This window comes from Episyrphus balteatus, chromosome 1 (assembly GCF_945859705.1).
Source record: "Episyrphus balteatus chromosome 1, idEpiBalt1.1, whole genome shotgun sequence".
In the NCBI taxonomy this organism is placed as follows: Eukaryota; Metazoa; Arthropoda; class Insecta; order Diptera; family Syrphidae; genus Episyrphus; species Episyrphus balteatus.
Window position 1 is genome coordinate 121,947,948 of NC_079134.1, and position 19,367 is coordinate 121,967,314.

A 19,367-nucleotide genomic window follows, 5' to 3' on the forward strand; every position below is an offset into this window, starting at 1 on the left:
GTATAAAAAGACAAGGTATGATCATTAGAGCCGCCATCTTACAAAATGGGGTAATAAGGTTTTGATGTTTGGCATTTGGCAAAGTCAAAAGCAACAACAACTTCCAAGAAAAATTTGTTTACAACAACAATTTCAATGGGCTGGGCTGTCAAAACCCTAAGTAGCCATAAGTTTTGACAGTTCTCGATACTGAGTTTTTTCTAATGATCATACCTTCTCTTTTTATACCATGGATTTTTCCTATTCTATTCGTCCACACAATCAATTGAATGTGGAAGTGTTAAGGCTTGGCCACACCGGAGGGTATGCGGTAGAGGTACGGGTAGAGGTAACGGTACTTGTATGAAAAAAATTCCAAACTGACATATCAACGTTCAGATGTGGAATTTTTTTCATACAAATATCGTTACCGCTACCCGTACCTCTACCGCGTACCCTCCGGTGTGGCTAAGCCTTTAAAGGCTTGGCCACACCGGAGGGTACGCGGTAGCGGTACGGGTAGCGGCAACGATATTTGTATTAAAAAAATTCCACACCCGAACGTTGATGTGTCAGTTTGGAATTTTTTCCATACAAATACCCGTACCGTTACCTGTACCTCTACCGCGTACCCTCCGGTGTGGCCAAGCCTTAAGGCGGTAGAGGTACAGGTAACGGTACGGGTATTTGTATGGAAAAAATTCCAAACTGACACATCAACGTTCGGGTGTGGAATTTTTTTAATACAAATATCGTTGCCGCTACCCGTACCGCTACCGCGTACCCTCCGGTGTGGCCAAGCCTTTAAGGCTTGGCCACACCGAAAGGTACATGCGGTAGCGGTACGGGTACTTGTATGAAAAAAATTCCAAACTGACACATCAACGTTCAGATGTGGAATATTTTTCATACAATTACCCGGCCGAGCCTTTAAACATCGTTTAACTTTTTTCAAACTGTGGTAAATATGCTTTATTTAATAAAAGTAAATATCGCACTATTCAAATTTAAGCCCATCTATACTTAGACACAAGTTTGACAGCTATAAAACAACTACAAACATGGTTTTAGAACACATTTTCCAAATTTAAGCAATTGTTTAAAGCTAATCAACGTTTATAAATAATAGACGTTATATTTATGAAAAAATTATTAGGGGTATTCACGATCCGGTGCAACAAAAAGGTGTAAAATTGCTAAATTTTGTTTTTCGACTACTTCAACTACTAAAGACAAAATTTTTCACTTTTTCACTTTTTAGTTCATTGTAGTTATGGCTTTATGGTATAGCAAAAGTGTAAAAGTGTAAAAAAAAAATTTAGTCTGTATATTTGGTTGTTTTATTTTAAGAAAGTGTTACACTTTTGCACTTTTACAACGAAACAAAACCATTCCCAACTAGCACAACATCTTCTTTAAATTGAATTCTCGCAGGCTCTACTTTTAATACAGCTTGTATAGAGCTTGCTTCAGAATTTAACTGCTTATAGAAGTTCGGACTTGTTTAATAACTTCTAATAAGTTGTTTAAATACTATTACAGAAACTTAAACGAAGAAAGCTTGTTTTTCTTATTAGCCTGTTTAATGAATTTATAGAAGCTTTACAGAAATTATCAAGTTTTGTATTTGATTTTTGGGTTTGATATTAAATAATATAACTCGGACACTTTTTGGTTTTGACATTGAATAATTTAGCTCGGACATTTTTTTTCTATTTGAACTGATTAAGTTTTTGATTTTATTAATGAATATACTAGGATGGCCGAGTGGGTAGAGTGGTGGACTACCACCAAGCAGATACGAAGTTCGATTCTTGGGTGTGGTAAAAAAAATTATATACTTTTAAAATTATATATATATAGCAATGGAATGTTATATATAATATCAGATCAAAAGATAAAATTCATGATTTAAAACCAGTTAAAAAGAATTCTTTTTTGTTTTTGTAGTTTTTTTTTTTAAATTTCGATAAGACATGTATTAAAGAGCTATACAAGCTCTTCCAAAGCTATCTGTCCAATCTCAAAGCTTCGGTAGAGCTTCGGTAAAGCTTCGCTTAAGATCCTTATAGAGGGTCAAATTTGTATAACGTTCTCCTTTTTCCATGCCCAACAACCTTACTAAAGTTTAAAAGAAGCTGAAATGTAGCTTTTGTAATACCTTAACCGAAGCTAAAATGTTAGTTGGGTTTGCATCGAATCGTGAATACCCCTATTAAAATTTTAAAAAAATTTATAATAAAAAAAAAACATTTATAAATAAAGCCTACATACACCACTTTTTGAAAAAGTACAAAAGTGAAAATATTTTTTTTCTGGCTAGCGCAATTGTTTTGTGAAAAAGAGCATACAAATTGTTTTTTAGGCCAAAAAATAAACTTTCTGCATCATTTGTTTTAATTTTCCAGCCCTAAGAATGAACAAATTGTGATAAGGCCTTAAATCTAGAATTTACATAGGCTCTTAAACCTTAAAACAACAGTTTGAGACTGAATGAGTTTATATGTATCCAATACACAAACCACGTATATCTCAAACTGTATTAAGCTGATTTAAAGGCAGCTTGAAAATACCTTCTTCATTCTTTTTCTTCCGTTCTTCGTATTCGTATCCAAGGAAACAAAAAATGTAAACAAACAAAAAAATTCATCAAGAAATCATTTTTGTAATAAAAAATTGTTTACAATTTATTATTTTTTAATAAACATTAAAATATATGCTAACACATAACCACAATAATGTTTGTTTATTTAAGTAAAAAGGTAAACAAAAAACTAACGATCAATCAAAAGCTTTTAATTAAATCCCAAGTTGGTCTCACATTTTTTTAAGATTGCAATTCCCAACAATGTTCAGTTAAATAGTATTTCATGGAACAAGGAACAAGGTTACATCGCCATTGCTGGTTCTGATGGCTTATTAAAAGTTCTTAAATTAGAACAAGGTTAGTTTAAATCCATCGTCTATGTTATTTGTCATATTAGAATTTGTATGAATTAAGCTAGTGGAAATGGACAAACAAAAGGTGGATTGGCAGCAGTAAGCAATTTGTCTATGAATCAGACTTTAGATGGACATAAAGCTGAAGTTAAGGTCGTCACTTGGAATGACACTCAACAGAAGCTCACTTCATCGGATGTTGATGGTGTCATTATGGTATGGATGCTCTATAAGGGATCGTGGTATGAAGAAATGACAAATGATCGTAAGAAATCGACAGTCAATGGAATGGCATGGACTTCAGATGGAACTAAAATTTGTATTGTTTATGAGGATGGAGCTATTATTGTTGGTATGAATGTTATATGAATCTTAGGCTTTAATCATGAAATAATTAATTAATTAATCTTCAGGATCAGTCGATGGTAATCGAATATGGGGCAAGGAATTAAAGAATACACATTTAACTGGTGTTCAATGGAGTCCAGATAATAGACTTTTGCTATTTAGTTTGGCAAATGGCGAGTGTCATCTTTATGATAATCAAGGAAATTTTGCGGTAAGTTGTGTTGTGCACTTAATGTCGTTTTCCAAAATTCAAGGAGTGACACTCCTAGCTATATAATCACTCCAAAAGGAGTGATTTCAAATTCCAAAATTGAAAAAGGAGTGAATTTTTGGAGTGAATTCTTCACTCCCAAAATTTTGAAGGAGTGACGGAGTGATTACCAATACTTCTACACTTGACTTCATGGACTGCTTGTCAAATTGTTGGGTGGTTGTTTTAACTTTTTTTTTGTGAAGGAAATTATATTTATTTACAAAAAAAATCAATAAAGTATTGTAAAAAATCACTAAAAGTGAATTTAAAAGATTGTGTTATTATTTTATTCATTATTTCGTATTACAAAAACATGCAAAGCAAACGTCAAAACACTTCACTTGTCAAATTCTTCGTGAACAAATTCCAAAATTGCACGAAAAAGGAGTGATTCACTCCCATAATTTTGGAAAACGACATAACTAAAAACAATTCGAACATGAAGAGAGTATTTTTTTTAATAGTCAACTCTAACCGTTCGAGCTTCGTGAAACTAGGACTGCGACCTCAAACATGGACATGTTTGTCCACCCAAAATTTTCGTTTGTCCACCCTTCAAAAAATTTATGGTGCGATTTTTCAGTGCAAATTTTGTTTTTTGAATATCTCCTAAACGTAGGGTGGACAAACGACCTTTTTTTGGTATACGTATAGAACTCGAGGTGGACAAACGACAAAAATTTGAATTTTCAAAAAAAAAGTAATTTTTGGGGATTTAAGGGGACTTTGAATTTTTCAGTGCAAATTTTGTTTTTTGAATATCTCCTAAACGTAGGGCGAACAAACGATGATTTTTGTTTGTATCCATTTCTCGAGGTGGACAAACGATTGCTGTTTGAATTTTTGAAAAAAAAAAAATAATTTTTGAGGATTTTGAAATTTTCACTGTGGTGTATGCGTAATTTTTGGTGCGATTTTTCGGTACACTGTGGTGTATGCGTATTTTTTTGAGAGTTGCTATAAAATAATTCTTTTTGGAATATTTCCTAAGCAGAGGGTGAACAAACGATGATTTTTGATAAACTTAAAGAACTCGAGGTGGATAAACGACAGCAGTTTGTATTTTTGATATAAATTGATTTTTGTGGATTTAAGGGGAATTTCAATTTTTCAGTGCAAAATTTGTTTTTTGAATTGCTCCTAAACGGGGGGTGGACAAACGATTGCACTTGGTTTTATACGTCTATCTCAAAATTTGAGTGTTTTAAACGATTTTTCAGACTTCCTATAAAAAAAAAGAATTTTTGGAGGGTGGACAAAATTTGAACCAAACTTGTCCATGTTTGTCCACCCAAAATTTTCATTTAATGAAAATTTTGGGTGGACAAACATGGACAAGTTTGGTTCAAAAATTTTGAGGTCGCAGTTCTGGCTTCACGAAGCTAACCGTTCGCGTACACTTAAACCGAATTATCGGCCGACATCGGGTCGGAACTACTCGGACAACTTTCTCGGACGGTCGTCTGACCCGATGTCGGCCGATAATCCGGTTTTAGGGTACGCGAACGGTAAGTTGAACTTGCTAAATGATTCATTTCTGAAAACAGTCTTTTAGTTGTAGATGTAGCTCCTTAAATCACAATTTCAAATTGCAAAAACATTATAAAAGTACGAATTAAAATTGAAACTTCGTAGTGATTCCCTAGAGGGGAAATTGAATTATTTATTAGGACCAAACTTAACGGCATTTTCTAAGAAAATAAAAATATTCTTTTATGAAATGCACCTTTTTACTTGCGATATAACTATAGGGCAAGTTTAGGATTCGAAAAAAAAATCGAACTCGAGATATCAACATGAAATTACGATGGGGGAGAATGCCAAAAAAGTGGGTCCCGAAATTCTGTTTGACTGTCAGTCTGTCCGTCTGTATACTCGAGCTACACCCTAAACTAATAAAGCGATTTTCTTCAAAATTAGTAGTTAACAGTTTAAGATGATTCCCTAGAGGGGAAAGTGAGAGTTTTTTTTAGGACCAAAACTTAAAAAAATACTTTTTGAACCTTTACTAACTAGCTGCCATAGAATTGTTTTTTTTTTGTTTGTGAATATTTTTTACAAGACTAACCCGATTTCAGCTAAAATTTGTATACAAAAGCGCTTAAGTAACTGTTATATTAAAATTTTAGAAAATTTTCAAAAAACACATTTTCGGATTTTTAAAAAATATTTCAATTTTTTTTTTTTTTTGAAAAATCAATTCTTTGAAAACGGGTTAGTGATATATATGTCGATATCTCGTTTTGAAGTCTAAATGAATTATTTCTTCAAAATGGCAAACCAACTTTTTGTTTTGAATAATGTTAGAAAATTTTTATTTATAAAAAATTATTTAAAAAAAAACGGCTCTTACAATTTTTGAATTTTTTTTTTCTAAAAATTCTTTTTTATACAAGAAATCAAATAAAATACTTGACTTTGTGTACATTGTATAGCTCAGCTTTCTTTTGTTGGAGCATTAATCTTGTTAGATATGATGACACTGTGTAGTGTACTCCGCTATCGCGATTTTCATATTAACAATCAGATCCCACATCACTTATTCTATAAATAGAGCAAACTCCGCACTCGGTTTTGTTAAACGTTGGTCCAAAGAATTCTTTGACCCCAACGTCACAAAAACCCTTTATCTAACATTTGTCAGACCTCTTCTTGAATATGCTAGCCAGGTATGGTCCCCATTTTATGCATCTCATTCTTTTCGTATAGAAGCAGTTCAACGTAGATTTCTTCGATTTGCTCTCCGTGGTCTTTCCTGGCCTGACAGATTTAACCTCCTACCTTATGTTGATCGTTTAAAACTCATAGATTTACAACCCATTGATATACGCCGTAAAGTTGCTGACATTGTTTTCATCCTGCTCTTTTGCAAAAAATCTCCCTTTATACCAACCCGAGAAATCTCAGATCTGTTTCTCTTTTTGTTCTTGAATATCACCGTAAAAATTATGGATGTAACGAACCAATGAATCGCATGCTACGTGCTACTAATAGTGTGGATAACTCTTTTGATTTCCACCCCTCCAAACATTTTCTAAAAACCTCTCTCTACAATATTTTCTTAACCCCAGAACCTTCCTAATTTGTCAACCCTAAAATTATTCTTAGTTCTTAAGTATTTTTATCATCTAGTTTTAAGTTTTTTTTTATTGTAAACAACAGTTGTAAGTTTCTATGCTTGTATTAAGCTAATAAATAAATAAATATCTCCTACAATTTTTCAATTTAAGGACGGCTTGCATTGCATAGTCTACTATTTTAGTGAGCTAAGCTCCATGCATGTGGGAGTCGTATTTCAATGTGCAACCAATCATCGTTCCATGAAAAAAAACAAAATTGTACCAAAAAACTGTATGTTACGTTAGAAATGGTAGGTGGTTTGAGATAAATAAAAAATTCGTTGAATGTTTTAATGAAAAAAGGAAAATCGCTTTTTTATACCAAAGAATGGAAAAAGCGAAATCATTGTGAAAACTATGTATATTATATTTGATTCATTTATTCACAAAACCCAGAATACACATTTGAAAATGAAAATTCAGATATAAAAATTCTTCAGTGATTTCTTTATGAAAAAATTAGTGGTTTTGATAAAAATCTTTTATCTTTGTCAGGACAGATTCTTTTCAAATGCCAACATTATCCCCAACAAAAAAATTAATTCCGAATATGTTCACATAATATAAATTTTCAAATTATTACTTTCTTTTTACTCTTTTTTTATAGATGAAGCTTAATATCCAATGTGTCCTACTGAGTTCGAACCGCATCTACAAAATTGCAAACCTTTGTTGGTTTAATGGAAAAGCTACACCAAATCGACCTATCTTAGCTATATGCTATGAAACAGGAAAAGTGCAATTAATGAAAAATGAAAACGATGATGGTAACCATTACAATTTGTTTGTCTTTTTTGTATTTTTTAATATTGTTTTTTTTTTTTTTTTTTTTTTTTAATATTTTCAAGCACCTGTTAAATTTGATACAGAAATGAAAAACGTTGATGCCCAATGGAATCACGATGGTACTGTTTTAGCTATTTGTGGAATGAAAGTTGATCCTAATTCGAAAGAAGGAAACCAAGTTTCATTCTATTCACCATATGGAAAATTATTTCGAACACTAAAAGTTCCAGGCAATCAAATAACATCAATGGCTTGGGAAGGACAATCGCTTCGAATTGCAATGGCAGTTGATTCATTTATTTATTTCGCCAATATTCGACCTGATTATATATGGTGTTATTTTGAAAAGACTACTGTATTTCTTAATACAGTTCATGAGTCTGTTATGAATGTGATTACATTTTGGAATACTAATTCGAATCAGGTTCTTATATAAAATGCATAGAATAAAACACTTAATTTAAAGTAATTCTTTTATTTTAGCGTTTTTTAAAAGAAGTTGAGCCTGTATTGTGTATGGCTGCTTGTAATGAACACTGTGTTATTGCAGTTGAATGTTTAAATGCAAATATACGGGACATAAATTTAACTGGAGTTGAACGAAAGACGGAAGAAAAATGCTATCAACTTCTGTTATGCAATTCTATTGGAACCACTGTAGACTGTGAGTATTGATAAATTAATGAAAACAATAAATAAGGAGTATATTGTATTGTTTGCCACGCTGGCGCTGCCAACGGGATGGTGCGTCGGTGTTCATAAGCTTCAAGAGACCCAGCCAACCGCTTAACCGCTGAATTTTCAGCTTTCTGGCTGTATAGCTCGTCGCTGTTTCCTTCTCCTCCACTCTCCGCCAATTCATACTGTATCGAACACTATCAGAAGAATCTTCCTCTTAAACCAACCCAGAAAATGTTCATCCGCTCTTGTCTGCCCGCCCCATATAGCAGGACTGGTATGATTAAGGTCTTGTACAGGACTTCCTTGGTTATTTGAGAGAAAACTCTCCAGGGTATCGACTAATTATTCGAATGCACGTAGCCTGTTTAAGGTCGGGCCGTTCCACGTCCAGATCCGAAATTCATTGTCCAATTTTCGTTTGATTAGGTCCTCAACATTTAGATCTTCTCAGATATGGAAGTTTTGGTTTGAAGTTGGTTCGTAACTAGAAAGTTAATCCAATCAAGTTAATTCCAATCAAGTTTACCACCAGTAGCCAAAAAACGAAAGTAAAAATATAAGAAAGTAAATGATGGCTTTTTACTTTACTTTAATAATTTCATATAAGTTTAACTTGTTTATATATACCTCAATTAAAATTAACATACTAAAGTTTTCAAATCAAGCATTATTTTAAAAACCCTAGAATAGACTATATTGATGGTGGACCCGCATTTTTACCAAAAATTGGAATAATTTGCTTTAGCAAATTATTCTGATGAATACTGAGATTCTAAACCTAATAAATTGTTTAAAGTTATTGATTTTTTCTTTATTGTTTATATACATATTTTAAAAATACATTTTTTCTTAAACTGTCACACCCGTTACAATAATATGTTACACCCGTTACATTTTTGTATTGTTATAAAACCACATTTTTTTTCTTAATTTCTTTGAATATATGCTTACTGGCAACGTAGTTAAATCTGCTTTCATATTGAATACGATATCCATGACTTTTCATTCAATAATCTACAATTCGGCTTCTAAATGTCATCGAAGCCGACTTAGTCCATTTTCTAACGTCACACCCGTTACATCTAATCATAAGAGTTTGTGACATTAAAAGACCGGTTGGAAAAATGTTATTTTAAACATATATTAACAACTAAATATATTAGGTGTTGAAGCTATTTAATACCTTATTTAGTAAATAGTAAACCAGCCAGGAACAAAAAATTAAGTAACTGTGTCACACCCGTTGCAATGGAAATACCCTCCAGCAGCAGGAACCCCCAACCTAAAAAGCCAGACCCTTTAAGGACGAGAGGTCGGCTAAGCCGCTCCGTATGGAAATGTTCTCTAAATACGCCTAAGTAGTACATTAAGTATTTTGGCTACTGCTGATGCTACCTTTGATTCTAAAAAAAAAAAATAGAATCAATTTTTGCGTTCTGTAAAAAAGATAATTGATCAGGATGTAATTGACATACATGAATGTTAATGGTAAAATTGAAAAACTTGAAACAAAAGTTAAGAACTTTAAAATCCGTTTTTACCAACGATTCAAAGTAAAAAGTTCAAGGTTTAAAATGAGACCATGAGACTGTGAAGAAAAAATATTTTATCCATTGCAATTTTTGTTTTTAATATACGAATATATTTGATTCCATTTTTTTTGCTCCTAAGTGTAGTAGCATCCTACTCCGTTCAAAAACCCCTACAAAACGTCGAGAGAAAAGTATTTTTTTTTTTACTATGCAGTTTAATTCATATACATTGGGTGTAAAAAATATATTTAAGGACGCTTTTATATAAATTGTATACCTTTACAGCTAAATATACTGATGTTAAACCTAACTATATTGCAATTAATTCCACGTACGTTGTTATCGCTTCAAATGATGAAGTTCTACTGTGGCAATATCACACACCCAAGGTAATTTTTGAATTTAAGACTTCCTCAAACATTTAATCATATTAACAGAAAAATTAATAATTTCAGAGCTCAACAAATATCCAAGGAGCAAAAGGTAGAAAAGAAAAGCGCTTTCATATCGACGACACACCGACCGGTGTTGATGCAAAAGAATTAAGTAATACAAAACCATCACATGAGATTGAAGATCCAATTTGTGCTGTAACTATATCGGAAAAGTTACTTTTAGTTTCAAGAAATTCTGGACTTATCAATGAATATAGTGTTCCAAATGTTGCCTTACGAACGAGGCATCAAACTAAACACTATGTTTATAAAATGGCAATTAATTGTAATTCCACGTAAGTCATAATGTGCCTCTCTATAATTCCTTAACTATGTTTGTGATTGCTTTTTTTTCTTTAGTCGAGCAGCCCTCATTGACCACGGTGGTGTTATGACTTTATTAGATCTCGATGACAACAAAGAAGGTCAATTAAATTTTAGTCGTGTAGAACGCAAAGATGTATGGGCAATCTGTTGGGCCAAGGACAATCCTTTGCTCCTGGCATTGATGGAAAAGACACGAATGTATGTATTTCGTGGAAATGATCCTGAAGAACCAATTGCCTGCTCAGGTTACATTTGTTGTTTTGAAGATCTCGAAATAACAAGTGTACTACTTGATGATATTATCAGCGGTGGTGAAACTCAAAATCCTGTAAATCACATTGTTCAGCTTCGAGTAAAATCACTGCGTGATACAGATGATTTGCTTCAACATGTTGGCATCGAAGATGCCAAACAGTTTATAGAAGACAATCCACATCCTAGACTTTGGCGATTATTGGCCGAAGCAGCATTGAAAAAACTCGATATGGATACAGCTGAGAGTGCATTTGTTCGATGTGCAAATTATCCAGGAATTCAATTGATTAAAAGGCTTAGAAATATACCATCGGAAACCCTTCAAAAAGCAGAAGTGACTGCTTTTTATGGTGAATTTGAAGCAGCTGAGAAATTATATATGGATGCAGATAGAAGGTATTTATTTTTAATTTTTTGAAAAAGTAACTCAAATGATCTATAATTCTTATTTGTTATTAGAGATTTATCCATTGACTTACGAACCACATTATGCGATTGGTTCAGAGTTGTACAGCTTTATCGAATGGGTCAAGGAATATCTGATCAACAAATGGAAACAGCTTGGAAGGAAATTGGTAACCATTTTGCAAATCTACGTTCTTGGTAAGCTTTTAAAAATTAATTCCTGAAATAGAATTAAATCATACATTTTGTTTAATAGGGAAAGTGCAAAAGAGTATTATGAAAAAGCTCATCATATTGAGGGCCTTATGGAGTCACTCTATCATTTAGAACAATTCGATGAACTTAAACTGTGCATTGACAAATTGCCAGACAGAAGTCCTTTGTTATCTAAAATCGCTGAAATGATGTCCTCTGTTGGTAAGATATCTAAAGAATATGAACATTTAACAGCTGATTTATTCTCTTTAATATATATCAACAGGAATGTGCAATGAAGCTGTTGTAGCATACCTTAAACTAGGAGATCACAAATCGGCTGTTAACACATGTGTTAACCTTCGCCAGTGGGGACAAGCCGTTGATCTTGCTCAGCAATATAAGATGCCTCAGATTGGCGTGCTGCTATCTAAACACGCTGCACAACTTTTGCAAGAAGGACGTCTGCCCGAGGCTGTTGAGTTGCAAAAGAAAGCTGGAAGATATCTAGACGCAGCCCATCTTTTGACTAAACTAGCCGAGAGGGAAGTAAATAAGAAAGCGAACTTGCTAAGAGTTAAGAAGCTTTACGTACTTGCGGGGCTTTTAGCCGAAGAGCATCTTAAAACATTAAGTGCAAGATCAAATCTTCGTATTGATCGGACAAATATTTTGGCCGAAATGTCAACCGAAGAGTCGAACTTAGTGAGGCGCATTTGGCACAGTGCAGAAGCATATCATTTTATGCTATTGGCTCAGCGACAATTGCGTTTTGGAATTGTTCACAGTGCAGTGATAACAGCACTGAGACTTCGTGACTATGAAGATGTTTTAAATATTGAAGATATATACAGTTTATTGGCATTAGCTAGTTGTGCTGATCGTTCTTTTGGTAAGGTCTCATAAATTATAAAATTTAAATAGATTTAAAATTCTCTTTCTTTTTAAAGCAACTTGTTCTATTGCATTTATAAAATTGGAATCGTTAGATTTAGCTTCAGAAAAATGTAAGCAAGAATATGAAGAATTAGCTGTTAGTATCTTTTCTAAAAATGAACCCATTGATCATAAATTGGATTTGGTGCAATGTTATTCTTGTCAAACACCTGTTGCCGATTGGTGTGTATCAAAGTTTTTTTTTATTTATTTATTTAAACTAACTAATTCAATTTTTTGTTTACAGTTTACCATCATGTTCGAATTGTGGTGCACATTTTCCTGCATGTATATCGTCGGGTAAACCGATAACTCAACCAACCAACATATGGATGTGTTCAAGATGTCATCATTGTGCATCGCCAATGGAAATTACCAGACATCGTACTTGCCCGTTGTGTCACAATCTTACTACTTTAAGTGGACTTGAAGTTTGAATTTTCTTGCTACTACATATATTTACTTATTTAAATTAAATTATTTATTTATTTTAAAACTTATTTTTTTTTTTTCAAAAGTATTCATCCTATATATTAAAGTATTTAAGACTTCTTAAATAAGGATTAAGTAAAATACTATTCTACAAAGCTTTTTTTAATTAAGTAAATCTTAAATTTATTTAAGACTAAAGTTCCTAACCGTATTATAAAATATATTATGTAGTATTTGGTTTCGACGTTCAATAGGATATTGTGCATTTAAATGGACATAAGCGACCATTGGTTTTTGCCACCATCTCTGTGTACCAGCTCCTATTCTCACCTCCCCTTGGTGTGGCGCCAACAGCGCACATTTGGAAGCAGGATCAGTATGTCTTAAGCTTTACCTGCCTAGCTATGACTTTAAAATTGTCTTGGGTGATTTTAATGCCAAGCTAGAGAAGTCATCTTTGGAAGAACAATCGGCAAGCATAGTCGGCACATAGTGACGTCCGATAATGGACGTCTGGAAACTGCTACATAGTTAAGGATAGAGCTGGCTAGAAAAGCTTGTTGGTTCCACAACTTACTGTAGCCGTCTTAAGGCACTGGTCACCATAAGTAAGAAGTATTTTTTTTTTAATTGAAATAGATTAACCATCAAATGGTTTTTTTTTGACCTTATGCATATAACCCTGAATGATTCCAAACGAGGAAAAACTATATCTCTAGAAATGGAAAATCTTCAAAATCAAATATTTTTTTTATTTCCTTTTTAACTCTTAAATAATATTCACTTTATTTCCAAGGCTAAATTGAACTGACTTCCTAACGGTATATACTCATATATTATAATCAGTTCAGTTTGAGTATGTTTATATGAACATGAGTAATAAATCAATTTACTTAATTGCATTATTCATAAATACAACTAAATGTTATTGATTCAATCAAATCACCATCGAGCAGCCTAAATTTTATGTCCCAAAGAACATTAAGAATGTATTCCTATAATATGCATTTCGCACCGACTTGTCTTCTATAGGTTTGAAGACTAGCGTGCTAAAATGAGGATTGACACGCACGTCCTATGGGCGAATGTTTCACAAGGAATTTCAGTTCAGCCCTACATGTGTTATCCTTCATCAGTTTCAGTTGGCAATAGTAAATCAGTTTTGTGCTTGCCGTCGTCGAAGATAATCCATATCCTTGCTAATAGTTTCTTATTTGCCGGAAACCATGAACCGGATCCGAATGTGAGTGATTTATGAGCTCTATAACAGTTAACAGTTATAGCTCATCAATAGTTTTATATCGTTAAACTATCGAACTGACTTTGTAAGCATACTGCACATTAACCACATTGAATGCATATGAAGAGCTATATAAACATTATGAACACATGTACATATGTTATCCTGATGGCCCAGAAATCAATGCTGTTTAAGAATGTTATTTGCAATGCATATTTTGGGTTACTTTTTTCCAACACATGCAACACGAGATCCACTTGAATTGAATAAAGTTTCATTCCTTTATTCACTGCACGTAAGGAGCTTGGAAACTTTATTTCCAAATCGGATATTGGCACCAGCAGGTCGCTTTTTTTTTGTTTTGGTATAAAAATTCCATTTTGGGTAAAAGTGTAATTGTTTGTAATTATTGTTAAAAAAAACAAGTAAAAATATGAGTTCGTGGAGTATTTGGAAGACACGGTATGTGAAGATATTTTTTTTTTATGATTTAATTTACGATGTTTTAATATCGCTAAATGTTGCATAATATCAAATAGATATCATTGTGATTGTGGTTTAAATGTTTTATAAATAAAATTTAAAAATATGAATATCTTATTTAATACAAACGCTAAACAGTGTGTACTATAGTGCTTAGAAATCAAAAGATATTTAAAAAAACGTTAAGCTGGTTCAATTCAGCATCATGATTCATGAAATTGGATGTATCAGTGATATTGTTGATAATGAATTAAACATTAAAAAATTAATTTTAAAAAGAAAAGGAATGCAATATTATTAAAAAATTTGGTTAAATGTATTCATTAATTGGAACATCCACAAGCAGCATGTTTGTCCGAACCAAATTTAAATAAAATAAAATGCACGACTGGGTCGCACGAACTTGCTCTTGGAGTTAAAGTTGCTTAAATTTTTAAGACTTTTTATATAGAAATTTGGAAAGAAAAAATAAAATTCGTTAAAAAAAAAAAAATAAAATAAAATCTGAAACTAAATTGCCCTCCAAAACAAGTATGCAGTTTTGATTGATATATTAACGTGCATTTTTAGAAAAAAAAATCGTTAGAGCCGTTTTTTTAAAAAAAACATTTTTTTATAAATAATTTTTTGGAAAAAAAGTTTTAAAATTAAATTGAAATGTAATTTTGTAGAAATCACTAATCAACATCTAAAAACAAAATTTCAAAAAAATTCAATGTCCCGTTTTCGAAAATTTGATTTTTCAAAAAAAAATTTTCAAATTTTTTTTAAAAATCCAAAAATTATTTTTTTGAAAGTTTTATTTCTGGTTTATATTTAAATTATATAAATGCTTTTTCACAAAAAATTTCGTTGCAATCGAATAAGAAGTTTCGGAGATATTCGAATTTGAAAAAAAAAAACGGTTCTATGGCAGGTAGGTACTGTTAATAATGATTTTCAAAAAAAAATTGTTTCATTGAAATATAGACCTTAGCTTAAAACTAACATCTGAATTTTTTAAACAGAATCATTAGAGCCGTTTTCGAGATATTTCAATTTTACTAAAATCGGTATATGACAAGTACCGTTATTTTTGGTCCAAAAAAATTAATTCCAAAAACCCCTCTGGAGAGTCGCCAAATAATGCTACATACCAAGTTTGACATAAATCGTTATATCCGTTTAGGCTGTAGGTTCATATACAGACAGACAGACAGACAGACAGACTGACAGATAGACAGACAGACAGACGGACTTCCGGGACCCACTTTTTTTGGCATTGTCTACCATCGTAATGTCATGGAAAATGTTATCTCAACTTTTTTTTTGTACGAATGCATAACTTGATATTTAGTACCTATATATCGCAAGTAAAAATTGACAATAATAAATAATATAATAATATTCTAAAAAAAACCCTTTCACTCAAGATAATTTTGTAGACTCTTTAGATTCTTAATTCTTATAATATTTAAAAACTTTTTCACCAAGTTTAAAAATTAAACAAAATTTATGTCAGCCTCTATACCTGCCTTTATCATTTCAAAATAAAATAAAATGCATGACTGGGTCGCACGAACTTTTTAGATTACTATTACTTGTAATATACTTTTTTTTTAGATTTCTCAAAAACGGCTTAAGCAATTTTTTGCAAACTTCGTCAAAACGTCAATAGACAATGTTTAAATACTAAAAACCTTCATTAGTGTTTTAGTTTCCTTGCAAATTTAAATAGTGTTTTGATATTTTTCACAAGGAAATTAAAACACTAATGAACGAATAGGTTTTGGGGATTTTGGTTTGTGGGGATGTTGGGTTTTCGGAACTTTGAATTTTTGAAACCTTGAGTTTTCGGGATTCTGAGTTTTTTAAGATTTTGGATTTTCGGGAATTGGGATTCTGATCCTATAAGCCAAATAATTTTTTTTATCAAAATCGTTGGAGCTGTTTTTGAGTAAATCGCAATGCCTCGAAAATATTGTATGAGAGGTATACGTGTACGTTATTAGCAAAAACAAACTTTCACAATTCAATTTCAATCATCAGTAGGTACCTTGTGCCTACTACCTACTACAAATTTGAACAAAATCCGACCACCCGTTTAGGAAGGGGAAATATGTTCATTGTCATAATCTTGGTTTTGATTAAAACCTCAAATTATTTTTTTGACACGAAAGTAATACTTGTTCAAAAGAACAAGTAAAATTGTGCTTTTTTATGGAGAGTATTTAAATTTTTCGGTTTGTTATCGAATAGTAATCAGTGCCTTCATAAATGAAATGTGTAAAATAATATATGTTGAATTTCCGACAACATTTTGGGGTGCCCCGACACCCGATTTTTTTAATTTTTTTCTATCGAACTGTTACCGAAAGCATTTCCATATTTTTGTTTTTGATACAATTTTTAACAAAATTTCTTCAAAAGATTTAATTGAAAAAAGTGGTTATGTGGCATTTCACATATCAGAGATTTTTAACCCCCCAGCGAACCCCATAGGCGGATCACTAGTGTCAAGAAAAGGAAGAAGAAGAACAAGAGATTTTTAACACATTTTCATTTCTTTTGTTTCTTAACCAATACTTAATACTTGCAATGAGTTCCGATATGCGAGTAGGTTGTTTCCACCTCGATAGAGCTGATTGTTTAAACTCTACATACACTGCCGCTCATCTGAATAGGTTCACATTTTAGTTCATCTTACTTTTAGTCTGTCTTGGTACTTATTGCAATTTCACATCTTTTTTTTATATGTAACGAGAGAACATCTTTATGCGCTTAGTTTAGGAGAAAAAAAAATTGTCTTAGGGCCTACCGTTCTTCTCACACGGTAGCTAGACCAAATCTATTCATAAAAACAAGCATATTTTTTGGCTCATCTGAATAGGTTCAAAAGAAGAAATGTTAATAAACGATGAGTTGCATGGGTCAGTTGGACTCAAAATTGTGTCTGTCAATAAATCTGATTGTGTTTATCCTGTAAGGACAAAAACGGGTCGGGAAAAATCTTTAAGCGCGGAAAAAATGGGGAAAATAAAAGAAATCTTTGAATTAGGCCGAAATTAACGATGCATTGGGACAAAAACAAACCACAAGTTAAAATTTAGTATGCAGTTATTTGCGCAGTATCAAAAGGTATAGAAACAACATTAAAAGTCGAAGTTGCTCAGCCACACCATGGGACGATAGATGTGCAATGATCAGAACAGCATGACTTCGCGCTAAAAATAAAGCTGAAAACCGGTATAAAATGCAGTTTAACGACTGCAAAACGGGTTGTCAGCACTGGTAAACATTTGAGAAGAACAAAACTCAGCAAAATTAACCACTTTAAAAACCACGAAAAGAAACTCGCCTCCAATAAAACAAAAAAAAACCTGTCGTGAAAGTCGGATTTGCAACCGGTGATTTTTCAAAGGAAAAAAATGAATTGAGTGGGCCCTGAGGGCTAAATTCCTATTTTCATGACCTTCGTAGAGAGAAACCTTTTTTTTAGGTATCTGCATAACTGTGAAGGCAGTGTCATTAAGTGCGAAGCTATTTCCTTCTACAAAACTTTCGATCTGCAATTTTAAACACATTTTGATTTTAATATTGGAGCCGAGTTTCTTTTCATGGTTTTTAAAGTGGTAAATTTTGCGAAGTTTTGTTCTTCTCAAATGTTTACCAGTGCTGACAACCCGTTTTGCAGTCGTTAAACTGCATTTTATACCGGTTTTCAGCTTTATTTTTAGCGCGAAGTCATGCTGTTATGATCATTGCACATCTATCGTCCCATGTTGTGGCTGAGCAACTTCGACTTTTAATGTTGTTTCTATACCTTTTGATACTGCGCAAATAACTGCATACTAAATTTAACTTGTGGTTTGTTTTTGTCCCAAATGCATCGTTAATTTCGGCCTAATTCAAAGATTTCTTTTATTTTCCCAATTTTTTCCGCGCTTAAAGATTTTTCCCGACTCGTTTTTGTCCTTACAGGATAAACACAATCAGATTTATTGACAGACACAATTTTGAGTCCAACTGACCCATGCAACTCATCGTTTATTAACATTTCTTCTTTTGAACCTATTCAGATGAGCCAAAAAATATGCTTGTTTTTATGAATAGATTTGGTCTAGCTACCGTGTGAGAAGAACGGTAGGCCCTAAGACAATTTTTTTTTCTCCTAAACTAAGCGCATAAAGATGTTCTCTCGTTACATATAAAAAAAAGATGTGAAATTGCAATAAGTACCAAGACAGACTAAAAGTAAGATGAACTAAAATGTGAACCTATTCAGATGAGCGGCAGTGTATTTCTGACAAAACTGAATCGTATGTTTAAATTTTATACTTTCAGCATAACAGCTTCTGTTCGAACAACAAATCGTATGAATGCAATTCTCAATGAAACGGTCGCAAACAGGAGGAAGTCACTTTTCAAAGCCAAAGATGAATCCACAGACAATGATGGTGCAGAAGATGTCCATCCTCGAATGGACATAAAATTTTTACAAAATAATTTCTCCATGGAGAAAGTGTATAAACTTATTGAATCAATAATCGAAGAACGTTTACTTTGGGATCGGTTAAGTCGTACGTATGATTCTTGGCGAGCTGTAAGTTTGGCTGAAAATTTAGCATCAGAAATAAGAGATCGAATAAAGGAACTACGTTATAAGAGGTTAGTTTAGTACTCAATCAACGTTTGAGTTATTTTAACTAAATATTTTTTTTTTTTTAATTTTTAGGCATCGTATTGTGTGCATTTTGTCATTGATAGAAAAACAAAACCAAGGAATAAGCATAAAGATGAACTTTTTGATGGACTCTAATTGTGATAATTTTACAAAATTTATTTATGAACGAGCAACGTATACAATTGTTGTAACTGTATTTTTAGTGCATAAGGATTAAATATAATGTAAATTGAAAGAAATAATTGAACACAAAATAACATATCTTATCAATTTTAACGGTCACTGTGGTGTATGTGTAACATTATTTTCGAAACAATTTTTTGTTGCTTGAGAAATACACACACACTTTCTGACCATTA

General features: G+C 32.4%; 2 protein-coding genes across 2 annotated transcripts; both read left to right on the top strand.

The window, feature by feature from the left end:
* Nucleotides 1–2,609: 2,609 nt before the first annotated feature.
* LOC129906424 (WD repeat-containing protein 35) lies at nucleotides 2,610–12,705 on the top strand. The gene is made up of 15 exons (XM_055982198.1): nucleotides 2,610–2,741; nucleotides 2,812–2,923; nucleotides 2,981–3,271; nucleotides 3,333–3,478; nucleotides 7,247–7,406; nucleotides 7,488–7,849; nucleotides 7,909–8,089; nucleotides 9,924–10,027; nucleotides 10,094–10,368; nucleotides 10,433–11,050; nucleotides 11,114–11,257; nucleotides 11,316–11,476; nucleotides 11,541–12,146; nucleotides 12,205–12,373; nucleotides 12,438–12,705. The coding sequence occupies exons 1-15, from the start codon at nucleotides 2,718–2,720 to the stop codon at nucleotides 12,625–12,627; spliced, it is 3,543 nt and encodes a 1,180-aa protein (XP_055838173.1). The 5' UTR covers nucleotides 2,610–2,717; the 3' UTR covers nucleotides 12,628–12,705.
* Nucleotides 12,706–14,246: 1,541 nt separating this feature from the next.
* On the top strand, nucleotides 14,247–19,225 carry LOC129921073 (uncharacterized). Its single transcript, XM_056002719.1, has 3 exons — nucleotides 14,247–14,324; nucleotides 18,669–18,992; nucleotides 19,060–19,225. Exons 1-3 carry the CDS (start codon nucleotides 14,296–14,298, stop codon nucleotides 19,223–19,225), a joined length of 519 nt encoding a protein of 172 aa, XP_055858694.1. The 5' UTR covers nucleotides 14,247–14,295.
* The last annotated feature ends 142 nt before the right edge of the window (nucleotides 19,226–19,367 follow it).

What these genes read in the sequence shown, in the direction of transcription:
- LOC129921073 (XM_056002719.1), top strand. Translation starts at nt 14,296, where the DNA reads ATGAGTTCGTGGAGTATTTGGAAGACACG. An exon ending in TGGAGTATTTGGAAGACACG is followed by an intron (nt 14,325 to 18,668) that starts GTATGTGAAGAT and finishes TTATACTTTCAG; the next exon opens with CATAACAGCTTCTGTTCGAA. An exon ending in AAGGAACTACGTTATAAGAG is followed by an intron (nt 18,993 to 19,059) that starts GTTAGTTTAGTA and finishes TTTAATTTTTAG; the next exon opens with GCATCGTATTGTGTGCATTT.
- LOC129906424 (XM_055982198.1), top strand. Translation starts at nt 2,718, where the DNA reads ATGTTTGTTTATTTAAGTAAAAAG. An exon ending in GAAAAATGAAAACGATGATG is followed by an intron (nt 7,407 to 7,487) that starts GTAACCATTACA and finishes AATATTTTCAAG; the next exon opens with CACCTGTTAAATTTGATACA. An exon ending in GCAATTAATTGTAATTCCAC is followed by an intron (nt 10,369 to 10,432) that starts GTAAGTCATAAT and finishes TTTTTTCTTTAG; the next exon opens with TCGAGCAGCCCTCATTGACC.